The sequence below is a fragment of the Mesoplodon densirostris genome, chromosome 3 (genome assembly GCF_025265405.1).
Source record: "Mesoplodon densirostris isolate mMesDen1 chromosome 3, mMesDen1 primary haplotype, whole genome shotgun sequence".
In the NCBI taxonomy this organism is placed as follows: domain Eukaryota; kingdom Metazoa; phylum Chordata; class Mammalia; order Artiodactyla; family Ziphiidae; genus Mesoplodon; species Mesoplodon densirostris.
The window spans coordinates 66,121,567-66,134,892 of record NC_082663.1 but is presented as its reverse complement, the minus strand read 5'-3'; the positions used below and the strand labels follow the sequence as shown (position 1 = coordinate 66,134,892).

General features: G+C 39.9%; 1 protein-coding gene across 1 annotated transcript in view; it reads right to left on the bottom strand.

The window, feature by feature from the left end:
- The window catches only part of RASGRF2 (Ras protein specific guanine nucleotide releasing factor 2), a 248,052-nt gene that overhangs the window by 16,387 nt on the left and 218,339 nt on the right, over nt 1-13,326 (bottom strand). Inside the window, exon 20 of the mRNA XM_060091787.1 lies at nt 240-300. Within this exon, the coding sequence (XP_059947770.1) occupies nt 240-300 (61 nt within the window). The remainder of the gene's footprint in view (nt 1-239; nt 301-13,326) is intronic.

Here is a 13,326-nt window from a genome sequence, read left to right as displayed (position 1 = left end):
GTACAAAGTCCACCCTAGATTCCAGCTATGAAGAAAATGGCAGAAAGCTCAGAAATATCAGCCGGCATTAATATCATGGACCAACTGCTAAACCCCAAGCCAAATCTGGTTTTTCTCACACAGTTCCAGTGACAGAATATACAGTCCAGAACCCAGTTATCAGTTATGGGCACAGTGCTTGCCTTTGAGAGGTAAGTCTTACATATAATTGTGCAGGATAAGACCACGGCTGAACTTACCAGTTGAATTATATCCTCCGGTTTTAGGTGGATGTCATCTTGATCATCTTGTGAAAGGGCCCTAAAAAAAAGTCAAAATATCCTCCATGAAAAGAAAATAGACATACCAGAAATGAAATGACAAAATGCAGTTCAGTTTCCCCTAGGTGGAAGTCAGAGGGTTCCCGTCTGCGAGGCTGTGGAGACGTGAATTGAAGACAGAGGGTCAAGGAAAGAGGAAAACACACATGTTAAAGGCAGAGGAGGATCATCAAGAGAGCTGAGTTATAACAAGGAGCCAACCTGTTACATACAAGTTATATATAAAACACCCACTGTGAAAGTGAAGCAGAGGGTAAGCTGGTGCTTTGTGTTACTGAGCGGATCTATGCCACGAATCTGGGTGCCTTGCGTTGCTATCAGCCAGGGTTTCTAACAGGCCTAAGTGTCCCATCCACAATCCTCCAGCCCCTACCCTGGCCCCTCCCTGCTGATGCTGAGGCAGAAGATGCAGGCGTAGGTAGACCAGAAGCTCAGCGTGGGGTTCCTGGGTAGCAAGAGTTCAAACAATACCAGGTAGAAAGCCAGCAGGTGAACTCTTCCCCTTTGCTTCCCAGGTGGGCTTTCCTGAGACACATTTGGTACTGTATCCCCACACTGGGTGTTATTCGGCTCTCAATAAAATTTTTTTTGATCAGTGACAAATGAATAAATGAATACATAAGTTAAGGTGGGTCCTGGTTCCACAGTGACAGTGATACTTTCACGTCCAAGAGAAGTTCAGGGTCCGGAAAATTAACCTGATTATATAACTTGCCATCTGGACCAAACACTTTAAGTGTCCTAAAATGAAGGCACAATCATATATTAAAAGTATTAAAATATTTAAACAGTGTCCAACCATGTAGCCTGTCTGCTGGAGGACACTAGTTTCAAAAAGCAACAATGATGTGATGTTCTATTGTGTTCTGAGTTGATAAAAACAAAACTATCACCCTCGAAAATATAAAATCACTGAGGTGGGTAATTGTATGCTCATTACATGCCAGGCATGTGCTAACCATCTGACACACACTCTCTGCTATATCATAAAAAACCCCTATAAAGTAAGCACTATTATCTCCATTTTATAGATGAGGAAACAAAAGCTCAAAGAAATGGACTAACTGGCCCAGGGTTCAGTCCAGTTTGCTTTCCTGTTGCTCTTGCTTGTCATGAGCAGCCTTATGAAAGGCACCACTTCAAAGGTCCAGCATAGAACACACACCAGAATAGGTCAATTCCTTTTCCTCTATCTTCCTTCTCTCTAGCTGTTTACCTGGGAGCAGAATCCTTCTAGATCACAGGAATGGCAATCCTCTTGTCTGCAATTAGCTGTATCATTTGTGAGAAGAAAAAGTCACCATATGCTAAAGGGCAGATTAAGGTGAGGAAAAAATAAGTAAACATAACTCCTTCTCCAAAGACTGTTACATCACACTTAAGGGTTAGACACAGGGGAAAAGTGACTCTTTCCCAAAGCGCATGTCATCCTTTCTATGGTAGCCTATGTTCTTGGAGAGAGATCAGTGGCCTTACAACTATGTGTATCCGTGGAAAAGATCCTTTTTATGAGGCTGGGCAATATTCTTAGCTTGGAAATAAATGGTCCAGAAGTTATTTTGCTTCTATCAAATGTTCCTCTCCTCAACGATCTTACCCTAATATTCCAAGATACATCTGGTCCCATTCAGTTACCTAACATTTCTCTATTCAGAAGAGTCTGTCCTATTAATCAAAATAAATGCTATCTCTTTTGAAAATGTCCCCTTAGAACAAAAGTTCTTAACCCTAGAGTATCACTAAATAATCTCTAGAGGTCCACTTTTAAAAATGATATGCAGGGGCTTCCCTGGTGGTGCAGTGGTTGAGAGTCCGCCTGCTGATGCACGGGATACGGGTTTGTGCCCTGGTCCGGGAAGATCCCACATGCTGTGGAGCAGCTAGGCCCGTGAGCCATGGCCACTGAGCCTGCACGTCCGGAGCCTGTGCTCCGCAACGGGAGAGGCCACAACAGTGAGAGGCCCGTGTAACGCAAAAAAAAAAAAAAAGATATGCAAATGTGTGCATATATTCATATGTTCATTTTTCTGAGAGGAGACTGCTTCCATCATATTCTTTTGGGGAATCCATGACCCCCAACAAGGTTAAAAGTAACTATAGAAATGTATACTCTGCCATAAAACAGCACGTGACATTGCCATTTTACAAAAGATATTCAGTATTATTATTAAGGAACCAGCTCCAGAATTTGATGCCCACCCATGAATTCATTAGTGATGGCAAATCAAATTCTTCTTTCTTCTTTTTTTTTTTTTTTTTGCGGTACGCGGGTCTCTCACTGTTGTGGCCTCTCCCGTTGCGGAGCACAGGCTCCGGACGCGCAGTCTCAGCGGCCATGGATCGTGGACCCAGCTGCTCCACGGCGTGTGGGATCTTCCCGGATCGGGGCATGAACCCGCGTCCCCTGCATCGGCAGGCGGACTCTCAACCACTGCGCCACCAGGGAAGCCCTTTCTTCTTCTTCTTTTTTTTTTATGCTTATAGTTACAGTTTTATTATAAAGGGTATAACTCAGGAACAGCCAAGTAAAAGGAAGAGATGCATAGCGCAAGTCAAATTCTTAAGGTAGATGTGACCCAAGGAAATAGCTCAGAACAATACAGAGATGTGTTTAATAAATGAGGATAATCCAGCTGTCAAAAAACACTTTGCACCGGGCTTCCCTGGTGGCGCAGTGGTTGAGAGTCCACCTGCCGATGCAGGGGACATGGGTTCATGCTCCGGTCCGGGAAGATCCCACATGCTGTGGAGTGGCTGGGCCCGTGAGCCATGGCCGCTGAGCCTGTGCGTCCGGGGCCTGTGCTCCGCAACGGGAGAGACCACAGCAGTGAGAGGCCCGTGTACCACAAAAAAACAAAAAAACAAAAAAAACACTTTGCACCAAAATTAAAAGTGATTAGAAAGTAAAATACTGAATTGATGACTAATTATCTTTGAAGATATTTTCAAGCCAGGAGGTGAACAAAATCCACCTAGTAAGAGAGGTAGCCCCTGACTCCAAATAAGAGTAGGAGCAAGAGGTCATTTTGGTGTAAAAGTTCTAATGGGTCTGAACAAAATAAATGCTATGCCTAAACACCGACATGTCAAATATTCTTGACCTGTAACGTGTAAACATCCACAGTGAGTACCTTAGCTTGATACAAAAGTTTCACAGAAACACAATCGCCTGGATTTCCTTCGATTCTGGTAAACTGATTTGATTAAACCAAGCAAAACATTTATCCTGGCCTGTTCATTTGAATACCTGGTTTATTGTATGAAGCAATTTGAATAAAGTAGTTTTTCTTCTACAAAAAAAAAGGAGTCTAATGCTGCTTGGGGCTGTGTGAGGTTTGTGGGTCCCCTTTTCATGACTGAACCCATTCCAGTTGACCATCCAAGAAGTCAATCATTGTTTCTTTTCATTCTACGGCATGTTAGTTGTCTACAAAAAAAACTATACTGCATAGATTCAGAAGCCAGCTGGTCAGACAACGTTGGAGGGTCGTGGTATTTTAGGAGTATAAAAGTCTTGAGCAGAGGTTTTTATTCACAAACAGGGCCACAAACTACCTATGCTAATTAAACTTCTTCAGCATAAAGTATCCCCTGTGACACTGCGTAAGGAGGGGATGATTCATCATAGAAAGCTTTCACTTTACTGCATTAATGTATTATGTGTTTAAATACATGTGTCATGTTTATATCTCACTGTTATATGACTTGAATGCATCTAAATCTTTAACATCGGGACTTTTTTTTTTTTTTTTTTTACCTCTCACAATCCTAACTTGTATTCGATGGGAGGTGTGTTCAGAAAAGTTCCCTTCAGATGTGAAGGCCTCTCTAACCCTGGTCCAGTTCCAACAGAGGATGGATTTGCTTCTAGTCTTCTGACTACCTTAGAGTTTGATGAATACTCCAGGATCCTGGGTTTTCCCCACATGTATCACTCATTATGATCAATTTAATATTTATGCACTTATAATGCAATACCAGATAAAAAACTTAAAAGGAAACGGGATTATGCAAATTCTATAACTAGAAAATTTCCCCTTCAAGTGTAGAAATCATGTAGTCTTAAAAACAGAGCCAAGAGCCACTGGCCTCTGTCCTCGAATGGGCCGCTTGCTTGCTATTGTGACGGGCTGGCCTGGGCCCATGGCATGGCCTGCCTCAGACTCTTCTCCTCCCCACCTTGTGAATGGTTTAATCTCATGTTGCTTCTGGGACCTGCCAGACCACCTCTTCCTTCTCATGCTTTCTCAAGCATGACTTTCCTTCCTGCTGGGCTTACTGGAGCCCATTGTTACCTATGCTCTGGCACTTTTTTTTTTTTAAAAAAAGGCAGATGTCCATAAATGCATGGAAATGTTTAATACTAAATTCTCTTGGTTTCAGCTGAAAATAATTCCCTGTTTGTTTTCAAATTAAGAAATGAACTAACAGGAAAATCTTTATAATTTTCAGGGTTGTTAAATAATCCTTTTTATTTCTGTTGCTTTCTCATATACCCCATGATTTCTTTTTTTTTCACAAAGAGATTTCATGAATGATAACATTCCTTCAGTTGATGGTTCTGTCTAGGTCTTACTTCCTACTCTACTTTCTAATCATTTTGACATGATTTTTAAAAACACACATTTCATACATATAAACATAAGTATCGGATATGTAAAATTATCAACCCCCCTAAAAACTAATACATGATTTATTCCTCCTATAATCACAATCTCATGTGCTGGGATAGGGACCCTCAAACATAGTGCAAGTGGAATGAATTACTTGGTAGGAGAAATTCAATCAAATATCGGTTGTTTTCTTGTACTAGGGTTTGTTTTGTTTTGTTTTGTTTTGTTTTCCACAAATCTATTCACTGGCTTGTTGGGAAGATAAGTTAGTGCCCCAGGGACTCAGCTGATTCAAACTGTGACTCAGGGTCTGGCTGTCTGCTCAGCTGATGGGCTGGTGACCCCACCAGTATCTGTCAGCTTTAGTTGACATGTTCAGGGCTAAACAAAGCCTTTGGTTTTGTTTTGGCTTCATGGGAAGAAAGATGGTGAGAGATGGGAGAATAGGTGGGATAGTGTAACATCTATGCCCTGCTTGGCTCTGCAGGTGGCTTTTGAATTCTTACGGTGAAAAACGGTGGAACCAGGTAAGATGTGGAAAGAGCTGTTTTCACGAGAGACAGAGACTCTGGGTTGAGTGAGGCTGCTCTGGGACCCAGGTGGCACAGGGACAGGGCAGGTGGCATCTTTCTCAGCTTTTTGATAGGGAAATGGTGGCTTCACAAGACTGCCAGGCAGCATTCTCCACAGAAACCGTGCTGGCACTTAAAGGTCTCTCCCTCAAGTAGCCTCAGGGCGGTGAGCTTGACTAAAGACGCTGAGGCAGGAAAATGACTGGGTTCATTCCTGAGCACATATTTCTTGAGACTTTCAGAATACTTGGAAGACTCTGCAAGGGACTAGAATTCTGGGTGGGCAGCTAGGGGGCACCCCACCAGTGGAATTGCTTTTTTGTTTTGTTTTTTATTTCTTTTTTTTCTTTAACAAAATAGCAGTAAGTGAGTTATGACTATGGCGGTTTCTTTGGTAAGAATTTTACTGAGATATAATTCACATACCAAACAATCTACACATTTAAAGTGTATGTGTGTGTATATATATATATATATTTTTTTTACTATTTTTTTAATACTGGAGTATAATTGCTTCACAATACTGTGTTAGTTTCTGCTGCACAACAAAGTGAATCAGCCATATGCATACACATGTCCCCATATCCCCTCCCTCTTGAGCTTCCCTCCCACCCTCCCTATTCTACCCCTCTAGGTGGTCACAAAGCACCGAGCTGATCTCCCTGTGCTATGTTGCTGCTTCCCACCAGCTATCTATTTTACATTTGGTAGTGTATATATGTTGAGACTAATCTCACTTCACCCCAGCTTCGCCCTCCCACCCCATGTCCTCAAGTCCATTCTCTATGTCTACCTCTTTATTCTTGCCCTGCAACTAGGTTCATCAGTACCATTTTTTTTTTTTAGATTCCATATACATGCGCTAGCATACGGTATTTGTTTTTCTTTTTGTGACTTACTTCACTCAGTATGACAGACTCTAGGTCCATCCACCTCGCTACAAATAACTCAATTTTGTTTCTTTTTATGGCCGAGTAATATTCCATTGTATATATGCGTCACATCTTCCTTATCCATTCATCTGTCGATGAACATTTAGGTCACTTCCATGTCCTGGCTATTGTAAATAGAGCTGCAGTGAACATTGTGGGACATGTCTCTTTTTGAATTATGGTTTACTCAGGGTATATGCCCAGTAGTGGGATTGCTGGGTCATATGGTAGTTCTATTTTTAGTTTTTAAAGGAACCTCCATACTGTTCTCCATAGTGGCTGTATCAATTTACATTCCCACCAACAGTGCAGGAGGGTTCCCTTTTCACCACTCCCTTTCCAGCATTTATTGTTTCTAGCTTTTTTGATAATGTCCATTCTGACCGGTGTGAGGTGATACCTCATTGTAGTTCTGATTTGCATTTCTCTAATAATTAGTGATGTTGAGCATCTTTTCATGTGCCTCTTGGTCATCTGTATGTCTTCCTTGGTGAAATGTCTATTTAGGTCTTCCGCCCATTTTTTAACTGGATTGTTTGCTTTTTTGATATTGAGCTCCATGAGCTGTTTGTATATTTTGGAGATTAATCCTTTGTCTGTTGTTTCATTTGCAAATATTTTCTCCCATTCTGAGGGTTGTCTTTTGTCTTGTTTATGGTTTCCTTTGCTGTGCAAAAGCTTTTAAGTTTAATTAAGTCCCATTTGTTTATTTTTGTTTTTATTTGTTACTCTAGGAGGTGGGTCAAAAAAGATCTTGCTGTGGTTTATGTCAAAGAGTGTTTTTCCCGTTTTCCTCTAAAAGTTTTATAGTGTCTGGTCTTACATTTAAGTCTTTAATCCATCTGGAGTTTAGTTCTGTGTATGGTGTTAGGTGGTGTTCTAATTTCATTCTTTTACATGTAGCTGTCCAGTTTTCCCAGCACTACTTATTGAAGAGGCTGCCTCTTCTCCATTGTATGTTCTTGCCTCCATTGTTGTAAATTAGGTGCCCACATATGCGTGGGTTTATCTCTGGGCATTCTATCCTGTACCACGGATTCTATATTTATGTTTTTGTGCCAGTACCATACTGTCTTGATTACTGTAGCTTTGTGGTATAGTTTGAAGTCAGGGAGCCTGATTCCTCCAACTCTGTTTTACTTTCTCAAGATTGCTTTGGCTATTCGGGGTCTTTTGTGTTTCCATACAAATTGTAAGATTTTTTGTTCTAATTCTGTGAAGAATGCCATTGGTAGTTTGATAGGGATTGCACTGAATCTGTACATTGCTTTGGGTAGTATAGTCATTTGCACAATATTGATCCTTCCAATCCAAGAACATGGTATGTTTCTCCATCTGTTTATGTCATCTTTGATTTCTTTCATCAGTGTTTTATAGTTTTCTGAGTAGAAGTCTTTCGCCTCCTTGGGTTGGTTTATTCCTAGGTATTTTATTCTTTGTGTTGCAATGGTAAATGGGAGTGTTTCCTTACTTTCTCTTTCTGGTATTTCGTTGTTGGTGTATAGGAATGCCAGAGATTTCTGTGCATTAATTTTGTATCCTGCAACCTTACCAAATTCATTGATTAGTTCTAGTAGTTTTCCAGTGGCATCTTTAGGATTTTCTATGTATAGTATCATGTCATCTGCAAACAGTGACAGTTTTACTTCTTCTTTTCCAATCTGTATTCCTTTTATTTCTTTTTCTTCTCTGATTGCTGTGGCTAGGACTTCCAAAACTATGTTGAATAAGACTGGCGAGAGTGGACATCCTTGTCTTTTTCCTGATCTTAGAGGAAATGCTTTCAGTTTTTTCACCATTGAGTATGATGCTTGCTGAGAGTCTGTCATATATGGCCTTTATTATGTTGAAGTAGGCTCCCTCTATGCCCATTTTCTGCAGAGTTTTTATCATAAATCGGTGTTGAATTTTGTCAGAAGCTTTTTCTGCATCTACTGAGATGATCATATGGTTTTTATTCCTTAATTTGTTAATGTGGTGTATCACATTGATTGATTTGCGTATACTGAAGAATCCTTGCATCCCTGGGATAAATCCTACTTGATCATGGTGTATGATCCTTTTAATGTGCTGTTGGGTTCTGTTTGCTAGTATTTTGTTCAGGATTTTTGCATCTAAGTTCATCAGTGATATTGGTCTACAATTTTCTTTTTTTGTGATATCTTTTTCTGGTTTTGGTATCAGGGTGATGGTGGCTTCATAGAATGAATTTGGGAGTGTTTCTCCCTCTGCAATTTTTTGGAAGAGTTTGAGAAGGATAGGTGTTAGCTCTTCTCTAAATGTTTGATAGAATTCACCTGTGAAGCCATCTGGTCCCGGACATTTGTTTGTTGGAAGATTTTTAATTACGGTTTCAATTTTATTACTTGAGATAGGTCTGTTTATATTTTCTAATTCCTCCTGGTTCAGTCTTGGAAAATAAATAAATATTTCATTTATTTCTGCTCTGATCTTTATGATTTCTTTCTTTCTACTGACTTTGGATTTTCTTTGTTCCTTTCTCTAGTTGTTTTAAGTGTAGGGTTCGATTGTTTGAGAGTTTTCTTTTTTCTTGAGGTGAGATTGAATTGCTATAAACTTCCCTCTTAGAACTGCTTTTGCTGTATCTCATAAGTTTTGGGTCATTGTGTTTTTGTTGTCATTTGTTTCTAAGTATTTTTTTATTTCTTCTTTGATTTCTTCAGTGATCTCTTGGTTATTTAGTAGCACACTGTTTAGCCTCCATGTATTTGTGTTTTTTACAGGTTCTTTTTCCTGTAATTGATTTCCAATCCCACAGCAATGTGGCCAGAAAAGATTCTTGATATGATTTCAATTTTCTTAAATGTACTGAGGTTGACTTGTCTCAGGATGTGATCTATCCTGGAGAATGTTCTGTGGCATGTTCTATAAATATCATGGAATATTATATAAATATCAATTAGATCTATCTGTTTTACTGTGACATTTAAAGCTTGTGTTTCCTTATCTATTTTCTGTTTGGATGATCTGTCCATTGGTGTAAGTGGGGTGTTAAAGTCTCCTACTATTATTGTGTTACTGTCAATTTCTCCTTTCATGGTTGTTAGCATTTGCCATAGGTATTTACGTGCTCCTATGTTGGCTGCATAAACATTTATAATTGTTATATCTTCTTCTTGGATTGATCCTTTGATCATTATGTAGTGTCCTTCCTTATCTCTTGTAGCAGTCTTTATTTTAAAGTCTATTTTACCTGATACAAGTATTGCTACTCCAGCTTTCTTTTGATTTCCATTTGCATGGAATTTCTTTTTCCATCCCTTCACTTTCAGTCTGTATGTGTCCCTAGGTCTGAAGTGGGTCTCTTGTAGACAGCATACATGTGGGTCTTGTTTTTGTATCCATTCAGCCAGTCTGTGTCTTTTGGTTGGGGCGTTTAATCCATTCACATGCAAGGTTATTATCGATATGTATGTTCCCATTACCATTTTCTTAATTGTTTTGGGTTTGTTTTTGTGAGTCTTTTTCTTCTCCTGTGTTTCCAGCTTAGAGAAGTTTCTTTAGCATTTGTTGTAAAGCTGGTTTGGTGGTGCTGAATTCTCTTAGTTTTTGCTTGTCTGAAAAGCTTTTGACTTCTCCATTGAATCTGAATGAGATCTTTGCTGGGTAGAGTAATCTTGGTTGTAGGTTTTTCCCTTTCATCACTTTAAATATGTCCTGCCACTCCCTTCTGGCCCATGGAGTTTCCACTGAAAAATCAGCTGATAACCTTATGGGGATTCCTTTGTATGTTATTTTTTGTTTTTCCCTTGCTGCTTTTAATATTTTTTCTTTGAATTTAATTTTTGTTAGTTTGATTAATATGTATCTTGGTGTGTTATTCCTAGGGTTTATCCTGTATGGGACTCTCTGTGCTTCCTGGACTTGGGTGACTATTTCCTTTCCCATGTTATGGAAGTTTCCAACTATAATCTCTTCAAGTATTTTCTCAGACCCTTTTTTAATTTTCCCTTCTTCTTCTGGGACCCCTATAATTTGAATGTTGGTGTGTTTAGTGTTGTCCCAGAGGTCTCTGAGATTGTCTTCAATTCTTTTCATTCTTTTTTCTTTATCCTACTCCTTGGCAGTTATTTCCACCATTTTGCCTTCCAGCTCACTTATTTGTTCTTCTGCCTCAATTATTCTGTTATTGATTCCTTCTAGTCTATTTTTCACTTCAGTTATTGTGCTGTTCATCTCTGTTTGTTTGTTCTTTAGTTCTTCTAGATCTTTGTTAAACATTTCTTGCATTTTCTCAATCCGTGCTTCCATTCTACTTCTGAAATTCTGGATCATCTTTACTATCATTACTCTGAATTCTTTTTCAGGTAGATTGCCTATTTCCTCTTCATTTATTTGGTCTTGTAGGTTTTTACCTTGCTCCTTCATCTGTGACATATTTTTTTGCTGTCTCTTTTTTTCTTTTTTTTATGAGTTGGATTGTGTTCCTGTCTTGCTGGTTGTTTGGCCTGAGGCTTCCAACACTGGAGTTTGTAGGCTCTTGGGTAGAGCTGGGTCTTGGTGCTGAGATGGGGACCTCTGTGAGACCTCACTCCAATGAACAGTCCCTGGGGTCTGAGGTTCTCTGTTAGTCCAGTGGTTTGGACTCGGATTAAAGTGTATATTTGAATGATTTTTAAATTGCATTCACTTGTTTATTTATTTATTTAATATTGTTGTGCAATATTAAGTTAGTTTTTTTAAATTGAAGTGTAGTTGATTTACAATATTGTGTTAGTTTCAGGTGTACAGCATAGTGATTCAATATTTTTCCAGATTATAATCCATTATAGGTTTTTATCATGTCTTTTATCATGTTATTATCATGTCTTTTCTATAGACAAGGTAATGAAGCCTAAGGAAAGTTAAGTTTGACAAAGATGTAGCCTGGTTTTACTTGGGCTGTATTGGCTTGATGGCAGAAACTATTTTTCCCAAGAGCTACTGTCAGTGCTTTCTACTAATAATAATAACAACACCCTGTAGCAGTAATATGAGTACTAAGTATGTTTCAGGCATTGTGTTAACCTCTTTACACATATTATATCATGTGATTTTCACAACAACCCAATGAGGAAGGTATTGATAGCTCCACTTTATAAATGAGGAAAATGAGGTTGAGATTAAGAAACTTGACAGGTATTAGTGGCTGAGCAAAGATTTAAATGTGTGACATCCTGCAAAAGTTAGAATCAGACTGTTAGGTGTTACCCTCCCAGGCTGTACCATCTACTAAAATTTCCATTCTTATCAGTCTTACACTTCTAATTCTCAGGTCACTTACTCAGCAAAAAGAATTTGTACATCTTAAGCCTGATGAATAATAAAGACCTGAGATGGTAAGTTAGTTTCATCTGAAGTAGTAGTGCCAATCAGCTGAGTTTTGAGCTCACCTGTGGGTGCAGGAAGAAAGCGCTCAGGATTGATTGGTGATATCTTGCATGGGTGCTGTGATGGGACAGGCAACATGAGGGCCTCAAACTGGCCAATCCTGACAGCCTTTCCCAGTCTGAGCCCCACCCCGCCCCCATTTCCCTGTCAGCTAGTTAGTCAAACGTCCCTAGGGGCACACACTTTCAGACCCTAGCTTTTAATTATCAATGTTTTAAATACAGGAGGATAATCAACTGTTCACATGGAGAAAACAGGAGCAGCAATCACTCACAGATATGACCACTCATCCACCGATATCAGGCTTTATCTGAAGATGTATTTAGAATTTTAAAATCTGAAAATAAACATAGTAACTGAGTCCCTAAACTCACTTAGATGTTTCATAGGATGGAGAAAGTGACAAAGGCTCTTAATAGTTTCCTAGGGTTGTCCTAAACAAGTACAAAAAACTAGGTGGCTTGAAACAATAGAAACTCATTGTCTTAGAGTTCTAGAGGCTTGAAGTCCAAAGTCAAGGTGTCCACAGGGCCATGCTCTCTCTGAAACCTATAGAGGAATCTTTCCTTGCCTTTTCCCAGCTTTTGGTGGTTTGCCAGCCAATTCTTGGCATTCCTTGGCTTGCAGATGCATCCCTCCAATCTCTGCTCCATCTTCACATGGCCTTCTCTCTGTGGCTCCCTCTGTCTTCCCACAGGCATCTTCTTATAAGGACACCACTCATATTGGATTAGGTGCCCACCTGCCTCCAGTATGACCTCATCTTAACTAAGTACATCTGCAATAGCCCTATTTCCACATAAGGTCATATTCTCAGGTACTGAGGGTTAGGACCTCAACATATTTTTGAGGGGGACACAATTCAACCCATAATAGCCCACAGACCAAAGAAGGGTCTGGCTATGGGATCTTGAGCTAATGGGACTAAGAATGACTTGTAGGCCAATTGCTAAAATGTTACAGACCAGAATCTGGCATTGCTGCATCAGGGAGGGGCCTCCAAAGGCATGGTGGATTGAGCTAAATTGGACTCCCCTCTACACACAAACATTCTGGATAATGAAGAAGCCACAATAGAGTTGAGCATAGAAGAAAGGAAGGGGTCTTTCCAGAGTTTGTGAACGAAGAGGGAAGTAGAAATCAGAATGGTGAAGGAGTACCAGGCCCTGGCAGGTAGGGGCCGGGCTTTCCACCCCGTGTAGGGACAGACATATAGTGAGGTGGAAAGCTGTAACTGAAATGTCCATACAGAGACATGGATGGCTGCCCTCTTCATGTAAAGTGGACTGGAAAAAATCCACCCATCTGTTCGAGCAGCTATAAGAAAGTTTGTTAACTGCTTGGATGCTTGGTGTAATGACAGACACAAGCAGCCTCTAGTGGGAAACCTGAAGTAAAAGACTTTGTCACACTGAAGTGTGGGATCCAAATTTATACAACCTACCTGATGTGGAAATCTCCATCTAAGAAGCTGACAGTAAGATTGGTCCAGGACCAG